The 18,420-nt window shown below is 36.1% G+C and overlaps 5 protein-coding genes and 5 non-coding genes across 13 annotated transcripts; 2 read left to right on the forward strand and 8 right to left on the reverse strand.

Moving 5' to 3' along the window:
• Positions 1-96: 96 nt before the first annotated feature.
• surf6 (surfeit 6) lies at positions 97-3,704 on the reverse strand. Its single transcript, XM_048188465.1, has 5 exons — positions 3,467-3,704; positions 3,184-3,282; positions 2,795-2,989; positions 2,621-2,700; positions 97-963 (listed from the first exon to the last, which is right to left on the reverse strand). The coding sequence occupies exons 2-5, from the start codon at positions 3,275-3,277 to the stop codon at positions 250-252; spliced, it is 1,083 nt and encodes a 360-aa protein (XP_048044422.1). The 5' UTR covers positions 3,278-3,282; positions 3,467-3,704; the 3' UTR covers positions 97-249.
• Positions 3,700-6,336, forward strand: LOC125267134 (surfeit locus protein 1). Its single transcript, XM_048188466.1, has 9 exons — positions 3,700-3,868; positions 3,983-4,061; positions 4,624-4,751; positions 4,843-4,925; positions 5,024-5,215; positions 5,311-5,383; positions 5,560-5,722; positions 5,836-5,917; positions 6,206-6,336. Exons 1-9 carry the CDS (start codon positions 3,806-3,808, stop codon positions 6,270-6,272), a joined length of 930 nt encoding a protein of 309 aa, XP_048044423.1. The 5' UTR covers positions 3,700-3,805; the 3' UTR covers positions 6,273-6,336.
• A 1,219-nt stretch (positions 6,337-7,555) lies between these two features.
• rpl7a (ribosomal protein L7a) lies at positions 7,556-10,887 on the reverse strand. Its single transcript, XM_048188468.1, has 8 exons — positions 10,850-10,887; positions 10,008-10,128; positions 9,640-9,789; positions 8,923-9,063; positions 8,522-8,601; positions 8,149-8,279; positions 7,864-7,933; positions 7,556-7,695 (listed from the first exon to the last, which is right to left on the reverse strand). The coding sequence occupies exons 1-8, from the start codon at positions 10,850-10,852 to the stop codon at positions 7,591-7,593; spliced, it is 801 nt and encodes a 266-aa protein (XP_048044425.1). The 5' UTR covers positions 10,853-10,887; the 3' UTR covers positions 7,556-7,590.
• On the reverse strand, positions 8,028-8,099 carry LOC125268025. Its single transcript, XR_007184791.1, has one exon. It is a non-coding gene; the product is annotated as a small nucleolar RNA SNORD36 (small nucleolar RNA).
• On the reverse strand, positions 8,404-8,478 carry LOC125268024. The gene has a single exon (XR_007184790.1). It is a non-coding gene; the product is annotated as a small nucleolar RNA SNORD36 (small nucleolar RNA).
• On the reverse strand, positions 9,260-9,329 carry LOC125268028. Its single transcript, XR_007184794.1, has one exon. It is a non-coding gene; the product is annotated as a small nucleolar RNA SNORD24 (small nucleolar RNA).
• On the reverse strand, positions 9,869-9,940 carry LOC125268027. The gene has a single exon (XR_007184793.1). It is a non-coding gene; the product is annotated as a small nucleolar RNA SNORD24 (small nucleolar RNA).
• On the reverse strand, positions 10,206-10,273 carry LOC125268026. Its single transcript, XR_007184792.1, has one exon. It is a non-coding gene; the product is annotated as a small nucleolar RNA SNORD36 (small nucleolar RNA).
• med22 (mediator complex subunit 22) lies at positions 10,859-15,241 on the forward strand. Of its 4 annotated transcripts, none has more exons than XM_048188471.1 (5): positions 10,859-10,997; positions 11,770-11,944; positions 12,031-12,111; positions 12,757-12,965; positions 14,811-15,241. In XM_048188471.1, exons 2-5 carry the CDS (start codon positions 11,822-11,824, stop codon positions 14,980-14,982), a joined length of 585 nt encoding a protein of 194 aa, XP_048044428.1. In that variant the 5' UTR covers positions 10,859-10,997; positions 11,770-11,821; the 3' UTR covers positions 14,983-15,241. The 4 variants fall into 4 exon arrangements, with proteins under 4 accessions (XP_048044428.1, XP_048044426.1, XP_048044429.1 ...); XM_048188469.1 differs by having other exon boundaries at positions 10,862-10,997; positions 11,781-11,944; XM_048188472.1 differs by lacking the exon at positions 14,811-15,241 and adding an exon at positions 14,515-14,557 and having other exon boundaries at positions 10,862-10,997; positions 11,781-11,944.
• Positions 15,242-15,614: 373 nt separating this feature from the next.
• On the reverse strand, positions 15,615-18,414 carry lg4h9orf78 (linkage group 4 C9orf78 homolog). The gene is made up of 9 exons (XM_048188467.1): positions 18,213-18,414; positions 17,986-18,045; positions 17,791-17,842; positions 17,597-17,667; positions 17,440-17,517; positions 17,136-17,333; positions 16,864-17,000; positions 16,161-16,259; positions 15,615-16,067 (listed from the first exon to the last, which is right to left on the reverse strand). Exons 1-9 carry the CDS (start codon positions 18,290-18,292, stop codon positions 15,973-15,975), a joined length of 870 nt encoding a protein of 289 aa, XP_048044424.1. The 5' UTR covers positions 18,293-18,414; the 3' UTR covers positions 15,615-15,972.
• Between the last annotated feature and the right edge of the window lie 6 nt (positions 18,415-18,420).

Consider the following 18,420-nt stretch of genomic DNA (forward strand, 5'->3'; position numbering starts at 1 on the left):
GCTAAATCAATACATGTAAATGTAGATAATGTAATGAAATGTAGAAATGTAAACATCTCCAACCTTGGCTTGGTAGAATAATAAAAACACAAAATATAGACAAATCATTCTCTTTATAAAGCTGATATCTTAAAAGTGACAACAGAAAAAAAATTCTTTTCACAATGCAATTTTGTGAAAAAATGTGTGAATTTTTTGTCTCTTTCAGTCCGAAACACAAGGCAAAGTCCTGCTTTTCATCCTTTTTGCCTACAAGTCGGCCTTCTTGATATCCCCAGGCAGTACGCGACCCTTTTTCCTCGCCCTCTGTTTGCGTTTCTCTATCTTGGCATCCTTGCGTTGCTTAATATTCCTTTTCCGCTTGTCTTGTCTCTTCTGCATCTGCTCCACAACTTGCTGGCTCCTCTTTGTCCACTTCTTTTTCTTCTGAGCTTTCCTCTTCTCCTTTTTCTTCAATGATGCATGCAAGAGTTCCTCATTGTCTTTGATCTTCATACCTTCAGCTTTGTAGAGAACATTGGTCCACTTCATCTTCTCTTCCTCTCTTTGTGCTTTGCCTTCATCCTTCTCCCTAAGCTGCTCCAGGTAATCTTTCCTCGCCTCGATGCGTGTTAAAAGCTGCTTGTAGTTCTTGCCAGTGAGCGGAGTCAGTATTCCTTTCACTTTCCTTTTCTTTTTATCCTGGATCAGCTTGGTTCCTTTGTCCACATAGTCTTCTCCAACCTCCATCTTGTTGAAGACTATGAAGCTCTGCTCCTTTTTGGCAGGTGTGCTCGACGTAGAGCTGACTTGCAGTTCGGGTTTTGCTGCTTCTTTGTCATCTTCTTCTGCCTGCAAAGCTGCAGCATCAGCTAACTTTTTCATTCGAAACTCTTTCTTTTTCCTCTTCCGACGCTCCCTTTCTTGTTTTCGTTTTTCTCGTTTCTTCTTTACCTCGTCCGAGGAAGGATCTTTAGGAGGGCCCTGAAAGAAAGTACATATAAAGGCTCAGCTTAAAACCTCTTAAATGGGTGATATAATACATTTCTTATTTTTTCCATGTACTACTTTTTTAATTTAAATGCAAGTAATGTGTATGTTGTTGTTGTTGTTTCTTGAAGAAAAACATCATTATGTAGCTTTTGCGAGCAATTAAATTCATTTATCTGACCCATAGAAAACATACCCTCTTAAAGGGATAGTTCACCCAAAAATGAAAATTTGATGTTTATCTGCTTACCCCCAGCGCATCCAAGATGTAGGTGACTTTGTTTCTTCAGTAGAACACAAATGATGATTTTTAACTCCAACCGTTGCCGTCTGTCAGCCGTATAATGCGTGTCAATGGTAACTCCATCTATAAGAGTCAAAAAAACACTACAGACAAATCCAAATTAAACCCTGTGGCTCGTGACGACACATTGATGTCTTAAGACACGAAATGACCGGTTTGTGTGGGAAAATGAACAGTATTTATATAATTTTTTACCTCTAAAACACCACTATGTCCAACTGCGTTCAGCATCCGGTTAGTGAGGTCTGATCGCGCTCTGACAACGGAAGTGATGTCTGGCACTCATTCCGTCATCAGAACGCGTTTTTTGACCTCACTAACTGGATGCTGAACGCAGTTGGACATAGTGGTGTTTTAGAGGTAAAAAATTATATAAATACTGTTCGTTTTCTCACAACCGATCGTTTTGTGTCTTAGGAAATCAATGTGTCGTCACGAGCCGCAGGGTTTAATTTGGATTTGTCTGTCGTGTTTTTTTGACTCTTACAGATGGAGTTTCCATTGACACGCATTATACGGCTGACTGACGGCAACGGTTGGAGTTAAAAATCATCATTTGTAGAGCGGGTTTTAAGGATAATCCTGAATGTTGGCGATGCCAGAGAGAGGAAGGCAACCTATTTCATGTTTTATGGCAATGTCCAGAAGTCCAGTATTTTTGGAGGGAGGTGCACGATTATATTTTAAAGATATCACAGACCCAGTATGATCTCTGTCCTAGTTTATATATTCTTGGTGACCCTCAGCCTTTAAGTCATGTTTAAAAAAAAAAAGAATCAGAATGGATACAGAGCTGCATCATGCTGGGCAGACGTGTGATTGTAAAAAACTGGAAATTTTAGAGTGGCTTTCGGATTTAGGACGGGTGGCAGCCCTTGAAAAACTCTCCTATAGTCTACACGGGAGGATCGAAATTTATTCTGAAAAATGGAGGAAATATTTGAATTTCTGTAATCCGTAGTAGCAAGCATGTGACGAGACAATGGTCATGGTGAATATGATTTAGTTTATAGTGGAAACTTGTGGTGCTGTCAATACCCCTGCCTTTTTCCTTTTCTTTTTACTGTTGTATTTACTTATTTTTATATTGTTACAATTTATTGCTTGTTTTGTTATATGTATGTGTTTGTGGATTGTTTATACCACATCTGTCTGCAAATAAGAAAATCAATAAAGTACAAATCATAAAAAAAAAAAAAAAAAATCATCATTTGTGTTCTACTGAAGAAACAAAGTCACCTACATCTTGGATGTGCTTTGGGTGAACTATCCCTTTAAGTAAAGAGATTCAGCATATTTATTTACACTTAACACATTTTCTTCAATGTTTAATCTTTTAGCATGTACCTGTCCACGTGACTCCTCAATCTTCTGGTGGAGCCTCTGACGAAGAATGTCTACAGCATTAAATTCCTGTGATGTTCCACCTAACAGGGATGAATCAGTTAAAACCTATTAACATTCAACAATAATAAAGCATTCTGAATGAACTCATATTCTCATTTTCAAACTGCTTTTTACCCTCAGGCTTCTTTTGTGTCCCTGAAATCCCATTCTGAACAGGCTTTCTCTGAGCTGGAGGAACTGCAGGCTGAGTGCTCTTTGAAACTGGTTTATTTTTGCTCGCATTCATGTTGTCTCCTTTTGTTGGGTTTTGCTTGTTCTTTTTCTTCTTTGGAGGAGCGCCATCATTAACCCCGCTGCCTCGGAATGGAACTAAAAGGGGAATTAATAAAAATGTATTAAATATAATTATCAATTAACAAAAAGGTATTTTTCTTCAACTACTGACTTGACCTGAAAATACAAACCTTTCATGTATAAATAAATAAACAATTTCACCACTGCTTCAAGTGACTATTTAGTATTCATTAATTCATTAATGTGCAATTAACAATGCAGAACATTACCATAGGGTCTTTTCTTTGGCTCCTTTTTCTGAGATACACATACTTTACGTGTCAACTTCTCCAGATAATCATACTTCGCAGCAAGGCTGGCCATGTTTCCTAATACAAACAAACAAGTAAATATAATAGATGTAGATAGGTAACATATTAATAACGATTTTAGCAAAGTCAGAGTAATGGGAAACCTATGCAGTATTTTATGACAACAATAACAAAGATGCAAGTGAATGGATGTAATAAACGCATTATTAAGCGTTTGACTTGTACGGTAACGTATATTTACCTCAATCAAAATTTCACCGGACAGCTTCTGTGATGAGGTAACTGTGATTCATCAGCAGGAGAATTAATATAAAGGCATTTTACCTCCCTAGAAATTACAAACCGAATCGGATTAAAGCCTTCAAATGTGTACTGAATACGACAGCCCTAATAACTTCACCAAATATGTATTCAGAATCATGCCCCACGTGTGTATTGTCTTGCGCATGCGCATGATGGTTCAGAATCCCCGGAAATGGTTACATTGAAAGCATTCCCCTGAAAGCACAAGACATGTTATGTAGTCGACTGTCTATGAGTCGACCTGACAGTTCATGTTTAGGTTACAATTTCAGCTAACATGAGCAGTTTCAGATTAATGGTGATGTTCTCTAATAACACATTTAAGATCATTCGAGGGAGTGTAAGTTCGTTTTCATTTTTTCCCGCCTCAAAGCAGTTTGCAATTAAAATAATGTTTATTTATTATTAAAATGTTTGTAATTGTAAAAGTGTAGTTCATGTGTTCTTTTCTCAGATTCTCATCTCACCCAAGAGGACGCTGTTTGTGACACGACAGGGTTTGTTCAGACGTCAGGATGCTCCAGTGCTCCACTGTAATTATGTTTAGTTTTCTCATTTACTATATTCTTAATTATTGACTAGACTGAATACATTACCGTTCAAAACTTTGTGTTCGGTAAGATTTTAATGTTTTTTTAAGTATCTTATGCTCACCAAGCCTGCATTTATTGATTATAAAAACTTATATTGTGAAATATCATTACAGTTTAAAATGTTTTCTAATTTAATATATTTTAAAGTGTAATTTTGCAAAGCTGAATTTTCAGCATTATTGCTCTAGTGTCACATGATCCTTTAGAAATCATTCTAATATGCTGATTTGGTGCACAAGAAACATTTATTATTATTATCAATATTATTTAAATGTTGAAAACAGCTGTGCTGCTTGAAATGTTTGTAGGGGAACCACAAAAGAACAACATTTATTTGAAATAGATTTTTTTTTTAAACATTGTAAAAGTATACTTTCTGTCACCCCAAACTTTTGAATGGTAGTGTAAAATAAAAAAGGTTAACAGTTATAGCTGTCTTTCTTTCAGGCATTATGCACAAACAATGTCTTATGTGATTTTTAAAGTGTTGATTTTTCCATAGGTAACCTAGCCAGGTTCAGTCAGCGATCAAGTTCCACTGTTGCGAGAACAGAGAAAGGAGAAGACTCCTTCCTGAAGTGGCTTCTCTTGTTGATACCTGCCACCACATTTTGTCTTGGAACATGGCAGGTACAGGCATAAGGGAATTCTTTATCTGATAAAAATCATAACTGAAACTGCCATTAGCTGTTTGTGAAAAGCCTTCTGTTTGATTTTGTAGTTAAAACGCAGAAAGTGGAAGTTGGAGCTGATCCGTGATCTTCAGAGCCTGACGACTTCAGAGCCTATCCCAATGCCCATAGAGTGAGTCTGTGCCTTCTCCACATCCCTGTACCATACTCTCGAGTGTTATTAAGCTTAGACATTGTGATAAACATTGTGATGTAATCTGTGTGTGTCAGTTCTATGGAAATCAAACAGCTGGAGTACAGGCGAGTGAAGGTGCGTGGGCGTTTTGATCACTCAAAAGAGCTGTATGTCCTGCCCCGCTCCCCTGTGGACCCTGAGAGAGAGAGCCGGGAGGCAGGCAGGATTTCCTCCAGTGCTCAGAGCGGAGCTAATGTCATTACACCATTCTACTGTACTGATCTGGGGTACAAACACAATCAATTTGAATTCCACTTAATTATGTACACTTGCCTGGCACTCTAATATGGCAGTTAAAATCTTTATGGATCAATTATTTTAGGATCACTATCTTGGTGAACAGAGGTTATGTACCCAAAGATAAGATCAAACCAGAAACCAGGATGAAGGGACAGGTAATAATGTCTACTGAATCAAATTCATGCATAAACATGATCAACTCACTTCAGAGTCTTAATTCATTTTTCATTGAGACTTTTAATTTTTCAAATAATGATAATTGTTTTATTACATTATCTTAATCTTTCTAAATGTTAAATTATTTTTGAGGGGTGTTTGTATTTTCTTAAAGGTGACTGAGGATGTGGATCTTGTTGGCGTGGTGCGTTTAACCGAGCAGCGGAAACCGTTTGTCCCTCAAAACAATGTGGAGGCAAATAGGTGGCACTATCGTGACCTGGAGGCCATGGCGAAGGTCACCGGTGCTGAGGAGATCTTCATTGATGCTGTGTTTGGTTAGAGCTGCTCTTAATATACTAACCTTCAGTGAATAATTAGTATAAACATTTTGGTCCTGTGATCACATCAAATGTAATGAATGTGAATCTTTTTCTATTCTTTCATTCAGACAGCACAATACCTGGTGGGCCAATAGGAGGGCAGACAAGAGTGGCCCTGAGAAATGAACACATGCAATATGTCATCACATGGTTTGTTAAACACAATTACTAATCTATTGTAATGCCTCATAACATGCCTTACTTGTCTGGATTGCTAAATTCATTTTTATTATTATTATTTAAATATTTATTTATATTAAATATATTAAATATTTAATAATAAATATTATTTAAATATTTATTTAAATATTCATGCATTCACCCTTGAACCAAAACAGAAACAAAATTGCTTTAAAAGAATTCAGGAACTACTTGATTTGTAATTTCACAGATGAGCATGAGGTCAACTGTTCTTTGACTGAATTTTTTTCTTTTTAGGTATGGACTGTGTGCTGCTACCTCCTACATGTGGTATGCAAAATTCATCAAGCGTATTGCTTTATAAACATTTTCAGCCCTTGTAAAATATGCATTGTAGAATAATAAAGCTCTTTTAATGTTGAACCCAATTTTGTTAGTAAAGATGTGGATTTGTCTAATAGAATAATGAATTAAAGAAACCTTTATGCTTTGATACAAAGGTTATAAAAGGGAAAATATCCTTTAAAGCGGTGCTTCTCAACCAGGGGCCCTCAGCAAACTTCCAAGGAGGCCACAGTATGACAAAATTCTGTAATACTGAATTTATTTTTCCCCTCAATATGATTGTTTTTTTTTTTGTTTGTTTGAAAAACAGAGCAAGAAACATCAGAATCTTATAGAATCACAAAATAATTCTTATCAAAACAAAACTCCTAGTTTCTGTTAATAAAAAGAAAACAAGTAGTGTTGTCATTTGTAGCAGGAATGCAGGAGTAATACGGAGCCGTCTGTTCTCTAATCGCTCTCGCGGTACTTTGATGTCATACACCTGGATTATGCAGTATTGCTTCAGGTTGAACACACCACAACTCTCTTATTGTATAGGTAATAGCCAATATATGAGGAACATTTAACCCTCTGGTGCTCTTCACATGGCAGTTAGAAGCCAATTTTTATTTGAATTAATTTTATATATATATATATAATTTTTTAGGGGATTTTATGATACCAAATTAATATAATCCATTCATTCACTTTTTGAACATAGACCTGAAAATGAAATTTCCAACTTAAACACTCATGAAGCTTAAAGAAGCATAAAGACAACACTTGGCAGATTATTGCTTTAGTGAAGAAACATTTCAGTATCTTTATATGAAATATTTAACTAATTTTACTTTAAAGCTCCAAGAAAATCAAAGCCATATATCTAAAGTTACAAATTTGAGGCTGATGTTTCAAAGAATGAGCTTTCAGTAGGATTGTCTACAGTACAAAAAGTCTCCACTAAATAAAATTTGTTTCCAATTCAATTCCAATGCAGCAATTTTTGACCAAAAGGACAACAAGCGTGATGTTTTCAGGACCATTTAACCTTTTGTAAACATGTCTGAGTTCACATAGCAATTTGTGTTCATTTACCAAGTTTTGCACCATTCTGATGAGGAAAAAAATTAAATCTCAATCAAAATTGCAAAGAACACCAGAGGGTTATATATGGACAATGGGGTCCTATGAGTTAAAACAATCACACCCCAAAAAAAAAAAAAAAAAAAAAAAAAAAAATGAGATATAATGTGGTATAATGTTTAGTTAAATGTATGAAAATGTAAAAAAAGAAAAAAGAACTAGTCAAACTCCAGATACTTGTGTGAACATTTTTATTAAACAATACCAGGAACTTAACCCAGTTTAGTAGCCAGCTCCTTGGCCTTTGCTTTCTCGAGTTTAGCAATGCGAGCAGTTGACTTGGGACCCAGGACATTGCCTCCCCAATGACGACGGATCTAAAGAGATAATTGAAATGGTAGAAAGAGAAAAAAAAAAAAAAAAAAGATTTAGAAATCAATTAGCAGAAAGAAATTTGGTTTTACAATGCCAAATCAACTTATTGTAAATCGATAAATCTGTTGTGTAATAGTTTCAACAATTGTAACCACTGCAGATAAACTGACCTCCTCGTATCTGTCATTGTAGTTGGTCTTGATGGCCTCCACCAGTTTAGCAAGTGCTGCTTTGTCTTCACTAAAGAGTGGGAGGAAAAGACAAAAAAAAAAACACGTTAACCACAAAGGTCTTATGTCCATAACGCCCAAATCAGTGTTTAACTGCAAATCATTTTGCTCAGGGTTAAAAAGCTCATTTGAAGCCACACGGTTGTTCAGTTGAAGAAATTCATACATCATAGCCATACGATGTGCAGCACAGTAAAGTGACACATGAATGCGTTTGTTACTTACGGGTTGGTCTGTGTGAAGGCAACAGAAGTGCAGGTCTTTCTGTGCACAAGTCTGCCCAGCCTGGCCTTGCCCTTGACAATGCAGTATGGGACACCCATCTTACGGCACAGAGCAGGCAAGAACACCACCAGCTACAAATGGCAAATTAAATCAATTAAGAATCGACAACAAACCCCACTTACACATCAAAACAGAAGCCAAAACAAATCTGAAAAAAATGGTTACAGAAATGCTTCTGAGAGAAATTGAGTGGTTGCTGCTCAGGGTTAAAAAGCTCATTTTTAATCTTCAGTTTGAATTCAGGTGAAGAAATTCATTACATCATTGCAGACAACCACATGGGCTATTCTGTTGACAGCTGAGAGGAACAAACCTCAATGGGATCCACATCGTGAGCAATAACGACCAGCTGTGCCTTCTTGCTCTCCACTAGTGTGGTCACTGTGTTCACGCCTGAGAAATAACAAGAGTGTCAATTAAAAAAAAAAAAGATACATACATCACTGGTTCTCAACTAGGCGGCCTCAACAAGATTCTAGAAGGCCCCAATGACTTAAATATTATTCATTAAAAGGCAAAAACAACACTAAAAATAAAGATGACCAGAGGTACATTTCAGATGGGAGGGCCTTTGAATAATGTCTTGGACAAAGGAGTCAAAAAGGTTGAGAACTACTGATTGAGATAAATGCCATGTACAAATGAGTAACTCATAACTCAGGAAAGGATTGTACCTTTCAATGTCTTTAAGGAAGACACTTTAAAAAGACCCACCTGCACGGAGGACTGGTGGCCTCTTAGTGGGCACGTCTCCCTTTCCAGCAGCCTTCTGTTCAGCACGAGCCAGCAGTCTCTGTTTCTTCTCCTGCTTGGTCTCAGGCCTGTATTTGTGGGCCAGCTTGAACAGCTGGGTAGCTACAGAAAGGCATTTAAAAAAAAAAAAAAAAAAAAAAAAAAAAAAAAAAAAGTGTAAATGTAAAAGCCATTTTACCTTTTCAGCAATCAATTCTAGCAAGTAGCAACAATGCTAGAAGGACCTCAAAGTCAAATTTAGGACAAACTTAAGCCAAATTTTACAGTACAGTTCCTAAGCAGCAATAATATACAACAGTGCATCAGTGATCTTGGTGGAAATTGTCCACATAAACTTCAGATAGCAAATATTATTCACATCATCTGCATATGTATAAAATGACACAAGTCTAAACATTTCGAGGCTGATATGTTGTTTTTACCAATTAACTGGAGGAACTATTGGTTCTCTGTAAAAATATTGGAATAATAAATAATAAATAATATAAATGATAAAATGCAGCACTTTTACATTATGCAGAAAGTTTGTTCAGTTTACTGATTTTAAACTATCTGCAATCAGTTATAAGCAGATTTTACATTTGTTATTGAATTGGAAAAATCCACTATTTGCAACATCTAACAGCATTGCTGTACAGATGGCAAAGTCAAGAGACACCAGTCAAACGAAAGACTCACCGGTTTGGCGGTCCAGAGCCTGGGCGAACTGGTTGATCGCAGGGGGAACCTTCAGACGCTTATATAGAATGGCCCGCTGCCTCTGCAGACGGACGTAACGTGGCCATTTCACAAATCGGGTCAGATCCCGCTTTGGCTGGATGTCCTGACCTGAAGATTAAAGTGCATGACTTTCATTAGCAATAAATGGCATCAAGGTACAAACTGTCAATTGATTTCCAGATATTTGTGCATCAGCGATCTTGGTGGAAAATTGTCTGCATTGTTGTTAAGATAGCAAATATTCATTACATCATCTGCACTTATTTACACACAGTTCAAATGACTGTGTGGACTCAAATCTCATCAACAGTCCAGTTGTTACTCACCAATGCCAAAGTTCTTAGGCCTCTTCTCAAACAGGGGGTTCACAACTTTCTTGGCCTCATGCTTCTTGGCCACTGAAGGGGCTGGTGCCACCTTCTTCCCCTTAGCCTTTTTTCCTTTAGGCTAGGGAGAGATGCACAACATTGTGAGTTCAATATCCACAATGAGCAGAAAATTGAACAAAATAGCGTTTTACAGCTCTTGCTCAGTTTAAAAAAATAACTTCTACACAAAAGTTCAGGTGAAGAAATTCAAGACATCACTGCAAAAGCCAAAAAAGCCTAACAAATGTTGTGACATGCGTTGTAGCAATTTAGTATTGCTGATAAACGCTTATCTAACACTATTGCATTCTCATTAATCATAATTGGCTAATTATTAATTGACAAACGCGTGTAATAGTGAAGAATACAGCAATGCTTGTGTTTAAGAAGCACCAGAGGGCCGATCCGATTCATTTGTGGCCTACAAACCAATCCGCTAACATGTTAGCATTCGTTAGTCATTGTTGAGTTACTCGTAATAATAAACATGTTATTTTAAAAATTATAACCCTGAGCCCGTTTTAAAACTACGGATAAGAACAATTAAAGGCTCACAGACCAAAGGCGCCACATCTCGAGACGTCGCTGCTGACAGTAAACGGACACTTACAGCTTACAGAAGTTCTCATAATTCTTCATCTACATACTTAAAATGTTCACAATTCTCGTCCAGAGAGCAAGCGCTGGTGCTTTATTTTCCATAACTGATATATTATGAGCCCTAGAACAACCTAGAAAACAGGATGCTTAAGGATTTTTATAAAGTGAAGGCTCCCCAGTCAAAACCATCGGACACTCACCATGTTGGTTCAGACGGAAAGGAGGAAGAAGGGGATTGTGGGAAATTTAACTACCGCGACATTTGGTAATGACATCATCTGTACGCGACAGAACAAAAGCGGGAGGCTCATTTATATTTGAAGAGATATTAGAAGAATGCTTGCAGTTGTAAGTAGCGACTTTATATATTTAAGTTATAGTACATACATTCTTCTTAACTCATTAATTATCCATGCGTGATGTACAGTCGCAGAAATCTTCACGCGCTGTTTATTTTTAGCGTCAGAGAGAAACAAAATAAATCTCGAACACTGGCATCAAATGTTCAGTCATGTTCTAATTTGTTACAGTGTTAATTTAAGTTTGTTATGTTATAATATTTGATAATATATTATTCTATTATATTGATGTTTTTTAATTATTATTGTTTTATATATATATATATATATATATATATATATATATATATATATATATATATATATATATATATATTTACAATCATGCCAATAAAGCAACTATGAATTTTGAATTTGACATTTGCAAATGCATTAATTGAACTGTGTTGAAGAATAGACTAGTACTCTTTTTATGTGTTTCTGAAAATAGCCAGAATTGACTTTTTTACAAATGGACGAGCGGTTGTTAAACCAAGTCACTTTGCCTTCACGAGCCGTCCAATTTGATCTCTTACATATGCAAACCCAGGATTTACAAATGTACAGTATAAGTGTTAATGTACAATTGTAAAAACTGACTACCTAGGGTTAATTAATTAACTAACTACTAAGCTATAAAGTATAAACAGTATTAAGTATACAGTTATTATGGGTTAAAAATGAGTACATCATTTCATTTTAAAAATTGTGGAAATGCAACAGTGCCTGTTATATGTGTTTAGTTGCGGTTTGTGTGATAATTAATTGCAATTCTAATAAAGTTTTGTTTCAGATCCTTTAGCACAAAGTAGAGTGTGACTGAAGAGCGCTGAGATGACCACACAGAGAGTCCTCCCGCAAAGCAAAGAGACTCTACTGCAGAACTACAACAAGAGACTTAAAGATGACATCAGGTCAATTCTAGACAATTTTACGGAAATAATCAAAACTGCCAAGGTATGTTGGCATGCATTGTGCTGTGTGATGTTCATAGTTTTATGATTTTAACTATGAGACAATAATCTGGTTATTGCTTCGATCAGGTGGAAGATGAGACTCAGGTTTCCAGGGCGACTCAAGCTGAGCAGGACCACTATGAGATGCATGTGCGAGCCGCCAACATTGTAAGTATGATAGACGCCTCAGATTTGGCTGATGTTAACAGTTAACACATTTAAAGGGATAATACACTCAAAAATGAAAATTCTGTCATCGATTACTCACGCTCATGTCATTCCAAATTCATAAGATTTTAGTTTATCTTTAAACACAGTTGAAGATATTTTTAATGAAATCTAAGAGATTTCTGTCCCTCCAAGTCTATTCACCCAAAACTTTGACTTTTCAAAATGTTCTTAAAGAGATTATAAAACAATGATCAGCAGATATATACATAGAGCACTCAAATATCTCAGCCGTACTCGTTTTACTTGCGGAAGCTGAAACGCGCTGCCGTGACGTTATGTGTCAAGCAAGCATGCTTGAGCTTCCGTTTACCATATTTGATGTGCTCTATGTGCACTGATCAATGTTTATATGTGAATAAATTAAATCTGTGTCATATAAAGTGACCATGTCTCTTCAGAAGACTTCTTTAACCACTCAATTCATATAGATGATTTCACAATCTCTTCACAGTTTGAAGCGAATACACTTTAAATATCTTCATTTGTGTTCTGAAGATGAATGACATTTGTAATGACATGAGGGTGAGTAACTGAAGATTCATTTTTGGGTGAGCCAACCCTTTCAGTGTGTTTGTGTTTTAGGTCCGTGCAGGAGAGTCTCTCATGAAGCTCGTCTCAGACCTGAAGCAGTTCCTCATCCTGAATGACTTCCCCTCTGTCAATGAGGCCATCAGTCTCCGCAACCAGCAGCTGCGCACGCTGCAGGAAGAGTGCGACAAGAAGCTCATCTCCCTGCGTGATGAGATTGCCATCGACCTGTATGAGCTCGAGGAAGAGTATTACTCCTCCAGGTACAAATAGACCAGTGATCCCAAACGTGTGCAGTCACCTCTGCCTTCCCTTGCTTACCAACGCCATAAACGTGATGCATATATACATCGTTAGAATATAATACATGGTGATTTATGGAGCCGTTGCTATGTCTATAAAGATATTTTTAACTTGCACAACCAATTATTGGCTCCAACCGTTGATCATTTTACTAAATGCGCTAACCTTGTTGGTTTGCCCCATTTGTTTTATTACACCTTGCTAGTTTGGTCCTCCGTAAACATACACACATTCATATACCATTGTGCCTTAATGAGAGTGTTTATTCTTGCAAGTAAGCCTATAGCTTATGAAAGTGTGCATTTTTCCTCTCAAACAGCTGTCATGTAGTAAGACTCGCTTACAATTTAGATGCTGTAGACCCTTGGGTTTTATTCTACTTGTCATGTTTATAACAAGCCGGACATCATCATATCTGTTTCTGCTATAGCAAAATCCATATATCCATATTGTCATATCCATCCATATTGCAGTCACACCAAAGACATTATAAAGCACTTTCCATATAAAAAGTTTTGTATAAGAAAACTTCTGTTATACATATATAAGTGCATGTAAATATTTCCTCTCCAGGTGCCTTAATCGATTGTGTTTGAGAACATTTTATTTTATTTTGCAATCAGGAATCAGGATGTGTATTTACTTTTATTAGTGGTGCTGGTCAGATCATTTATTTTATTAGAGATTAGTATATGATAAATCTGGACCTTTATTGTTATTTAATGATTTTAGATAAATTTAAGCTGCCTTTGAAGCACACCATTGTAACCAGTAATAGTTATATGTGAAGAGAAATTTTCATTGGGTTTTTATGGAAAAAATTTCATAATTTTTTTTTTTTTTTTAGTCATTTGATATTGGATTGGACACAATGTTGGATGAGCTGCAAAATTAAAAGCACTTCAGAATTTTTAAAACAAATATATGGTGCTGTAAGTAGTGTATAGATTACTTTTAAGAATCAAATTAATTTGCTTGCTCGAAGAAAGTTGTTAAGATCAAGAAGCAGAATTTTTTTTTTTGAGAATTCATAAACGGCATGATTTTTTTTTTCTTTCTCTGTTAAGCTAAGTGAAGATTGTGTATCTGGCAAAATATTTTAGCTTTCAGTTGGCATATGTGTAAAGTTAAAAATGTAAAATTTATCATTTATAAGGCATTTGTTGTCCTCAGTGGTTTAAAATTGCACTACACTATGTTTCTTTGTGGTGCCGTATTTAATAGAAACAGCGTGGGTCACATTAGTACCTGTTTAAAATGTATCAGATTATTTGTCAGGTTTTCCACAAACCAACTGGTCATTTCAAATTTCATAAATAAATAAACCAGATAGAAACGAGTGCACATTTAGTGTCCGATCTATTATTTTCTCGCCTCCGATTTGGAACTTATGTTCTGCCTCTGTCTGTTGAGTTCATAGTCTAAATTCTCTGCAGCTTACAGCCTTTCGCTTTTCATCTATTGAGCAATTCTATTATTAAACTCTACACACATCTGTTCAATGCACAGAAAGACAGCAAGCAGAAGAGCAATGTGATCTGACAGACCATCATGTGACCACACGTTTCCAATCAATAAGTTATTAGCAATCCTGAATAATGCTTTTCACAACTTCCTTTCTCTGCTTGGGCTTCCTTTCCCAGTTCTTTCATGTTATGTGAGTTTGTTTGTGTATGTGTCTCTTACAAATGTTCATTATTCTCATATACTCCTAACTGTTTACCAAGTGTGTTTTTAGGCAGAAGTGGACAGTGGAAATGTTAGTTCATGTGCTTGTGTGTAACGTGTGTGTATAACATTTCTAGCTGTGGACAGTGGGATGGTGTTGAGTTGCCACTTTGTGAGGCCTTTCATCGGCGGGACAGTTGGGGGTCCCCCGAGACGACCTCTGACCCTTCACATGCCAACCCAGAGGATTCAGACCACTTGGGGACCCAGGAGTCCATGCACGGCAGCAGCACTAGTGAGCAGTCGTGAAACACTGGCAGCTTCCTTTATGGACCAGTTAGATTACACAGCCAAGCAACTTGCCATCTTAATAAGCGCCGTCGTAAACCTCCAGCTGTAGACTGCAAATCTAGAGTACTTGAATTGATGTGATTTTTTTTTTTTTTTTTTTTCTCCTGCAAAAATGACACTGAATTAATACTGAGATCATTTCTTATGAGTAATATTTCAGTATTGTAGCTAAATAACTTTGGGTAACAGTGGTATAATAAAATGTTTTCTTTGCTTATTCTGGTTTGAATAATATTACAACTATGCTATACTTTATTTTCATCATTGTTCTGCAAAAAAAAAAGTACAGATTAAGATAAATTCTGTAATTAAACTTGTTTTAGGAAGTGGTGTTTTGTATGCTAATAGAAAAGACTTCTCTGTAAACATGCTGCATACATTTCAGAGTAAATCTTGCTCCTCTTTTTAAGTAACAAAATTCACTGTTAAATTTCACTATTACATGTGCATTGTAATGCTCTTCATTTTTTTCAAAATGTGACTGCCAAGGAAATGTTCTCTTTTTGTCTTTGATTTTTTTTTAAATTAGTTTCCTATATATTTTTGACCTTTCCATTTCAGGTTGTTACAAGTAATCTGAGCAAAAACTCTTTTAATAGGTTAAAATTTTATTTCATTAGGAAATTCTAGAATAAAAATAACCTTTGATAATAAAAAATGAGGTTGCATTAATATGTAGTGATCCAGGCAATTTTGTTGAATTGTTCCAAATCAGACTGAAACCTATAACAAAGTTACACAGCACATAATTATTAAACCAAAATGTTGTCCTACTTTAAAAAGTTTTCAGAAATGAACAATGTTTTGAGAGAAGTTTTATTGTAAAATGTTTATGATCGTAAGCTATGGAGACATTTTTAAATACAGTAAAAATATTTACATCATTCAGATTACAGAAAGAAAAAAACTGTACGTCTAGTTGACTAAAAAAAAAAAAAGGGTGGAGGATTAGTATCGTCGGTTCATCTTCTTGAATTTCTCATAGTGGTAGTCATCTGTGGCCTTCTCGTTATTCGGTCTCTTGCGGAAATTGGGTGGTGTGGCTGGAGAGCAAAAGAAAAACACAAATCACATGAACAAATTCATTAAATGCAATTCACTCTGTCAATTAGGCAAAATAGGTTTTTTGATCTTACACTCAGGTGCTGGATTCTCAGTGTCTCCTACTCGTAGCGGCCTGGCTTTGGGCTCTTCTCTGTGGCGTCTCTGGGGAGCGTTTACATCCTCATGATAGACTTGAGAGAAGAACAGAAAATGAGTTAACCATTGTTAGGAAATATTTCAAACATTCCTAGTTAGTAATTACATTTTTAAACATTGGACATAGATAAAGCTGTTAACTAAATCTAGATGTAATGGATAATCTTGATGAAAAAAAAAAAAACTTTTCTGAATATAAACTACAAATAGGTTTAATGATACAATTAATTAGTTTACATAAAGAAATAAAGGACAAATACATTAACCTTACAAAAAAAATCTAATATGAAATGAATCCTGAAAAAAAGAAAAACAAAAGGCATCACAACTGTTGTGAACATTGAATGAATGAATGAATGAGGCATTTATATAGCATTTATATAGATAAGTTTCTTGAGCAGCAAATCAACATATTTGAATGATTTCTGAAGAATCATGTGACTGAAGACCGGAGAAATGGCTGCAGAAAATCACAGACATAAATTACACTTTAAATTATTAAAATAGATAACAGTTATTTTAAATTGTAAAAATATTTCACCGTTTTACAGTATTTGCTGAACACAAGAGACTTCAAAAACATTAAAATCTTACTGAGCCCAAACTTTCGAAGGAATGGTAGTGTAGGTGCACACTTACAGCGATTATGCTGGACATAATTCACAGCAATGTTAGTGGGAACGAAGGAGGTCCCGTTGTCTTTCTTCTTATTCCTCTGCTCAGCGAGCAGCTTTGCTTTGGCATCTTCTGTGCTGATGATGTTCTTTATCTTTGCACTTGTAAGAATGGGAAAAAGAGGGTTTTGAAGCTGGCATCCAAATCTAGGTGGGTCTAATAACCCAGACTACAGAGAAAAATATCTGATGCGATCAATGGAAAACGTCCGAATTATTTTTGGTCTTTTTACTTACTCAATCCCCAGATCCACCTCTGGAATTCCACTCAGCATCTGATTGGACAACATCTCTTCTGTCTTTTTGGCAGAATTGACACGGATGCTCTCTGGAAGCTCGTACAGGAGGTCCTCTGGGTTCTTCACCTTCACCTTCTGCTCCTCTGCCTCCACCATGCCTTTCTTTTTCTTTAACTCAGTCTCAATGTACTTCATCCTGAATAAAATCACATACAAGGAGAGAGAAGACAAAACCATATTGACAGAGGCAAAATCACCAATGAAGAAAGACCACCATGCAGAAACTCAGCTTGGCAACTTACATGTCTGCATCTTCATCTCGTCTGTTAGTCTCGGCAGAAAAGGAGGTGCCAAGATTCAGGTCGTTTTCATCGACTGTCCTATAGTGGGGAGGAAAAGTGAATTATTTAACTTGTAAAATACAAAAACATCAACTTTAAATGAAAAGCAAACACTTACAAGTTTTGGTTTCTGTCTTTCACTTTCTTCATGTCAACAACACCTCCAGTCTTCAGTTTAAATGGGTCATCCTAATACACAAAAAGGGAGTGACAATATTTTACCCCTTTATTAGTTCATAGGATACATTTACTACAACACTGCAAGTACAACATTGTACTACAAAATGTAGTTCAATTAAAAAACATTCATACCTCAAGCTCAGCCTCCAAAGGAAGCTTCTCTCCTACAAGTAACGTTGCAATGCTGGAGGAATAGAATGAAAAATTAGCATGTAATATTTAGAATTGAATTAAGCATACTGGAAAATTATTTTATATGCAAAAATTAGAAATTAAAAATGAAACATTGTACAAAAATTAAAACTCGTGCAAACGTTTAAGACCAACCTCACTCCATGCTGCCTTTTTCGTAGACTTTGAAGTTCCTTGGCTTCATCCAATTTGGACCTTGGAAACCAAATTTAAACATATTTTCATATGCATAAAAAATGGCATCTGCATGTTGCCTCTGAATGAATCTGACGGGTATAAACGCTTTTCTGTAGTTCGGTTTATCTGATTTATGGCTAAATTTAAGTTACTTTATTTGGCCTGAACGTGATAAACATATCTACCTGACAACGGCTTTTGTCTCATCATCTTCCTCGTCGGATGAATCCTCTTTCTTCCTCCTAAAATTCTTACCCGGTGGCATGATTTCAAAGATCTTTTTAAATCTATATATTTAATGTTTATTTTCACAGGCCTGTACGCAGCGTCGACGGTCTGTGTTTAGCGACGGACCTCTCTCCAAATTTCCGGAAACTTCCGCTGACGTCACAA

This window comes from Megalobrama amblycephala, linkage group LG4 (assembly GCF_018812025.1).
Source record: "Megalobrama amblycephala isolate DHTTF-2021 linkage group LG4, ASM1881202v1, whole genome shotgun sequence".
Lineage (NCBI taxonomy): Eukaryota > Metazoa > Chordata > Actinopteri > Cypriniformes > Xenocyprididae > Megalobrama > Megalobrama amblycephala.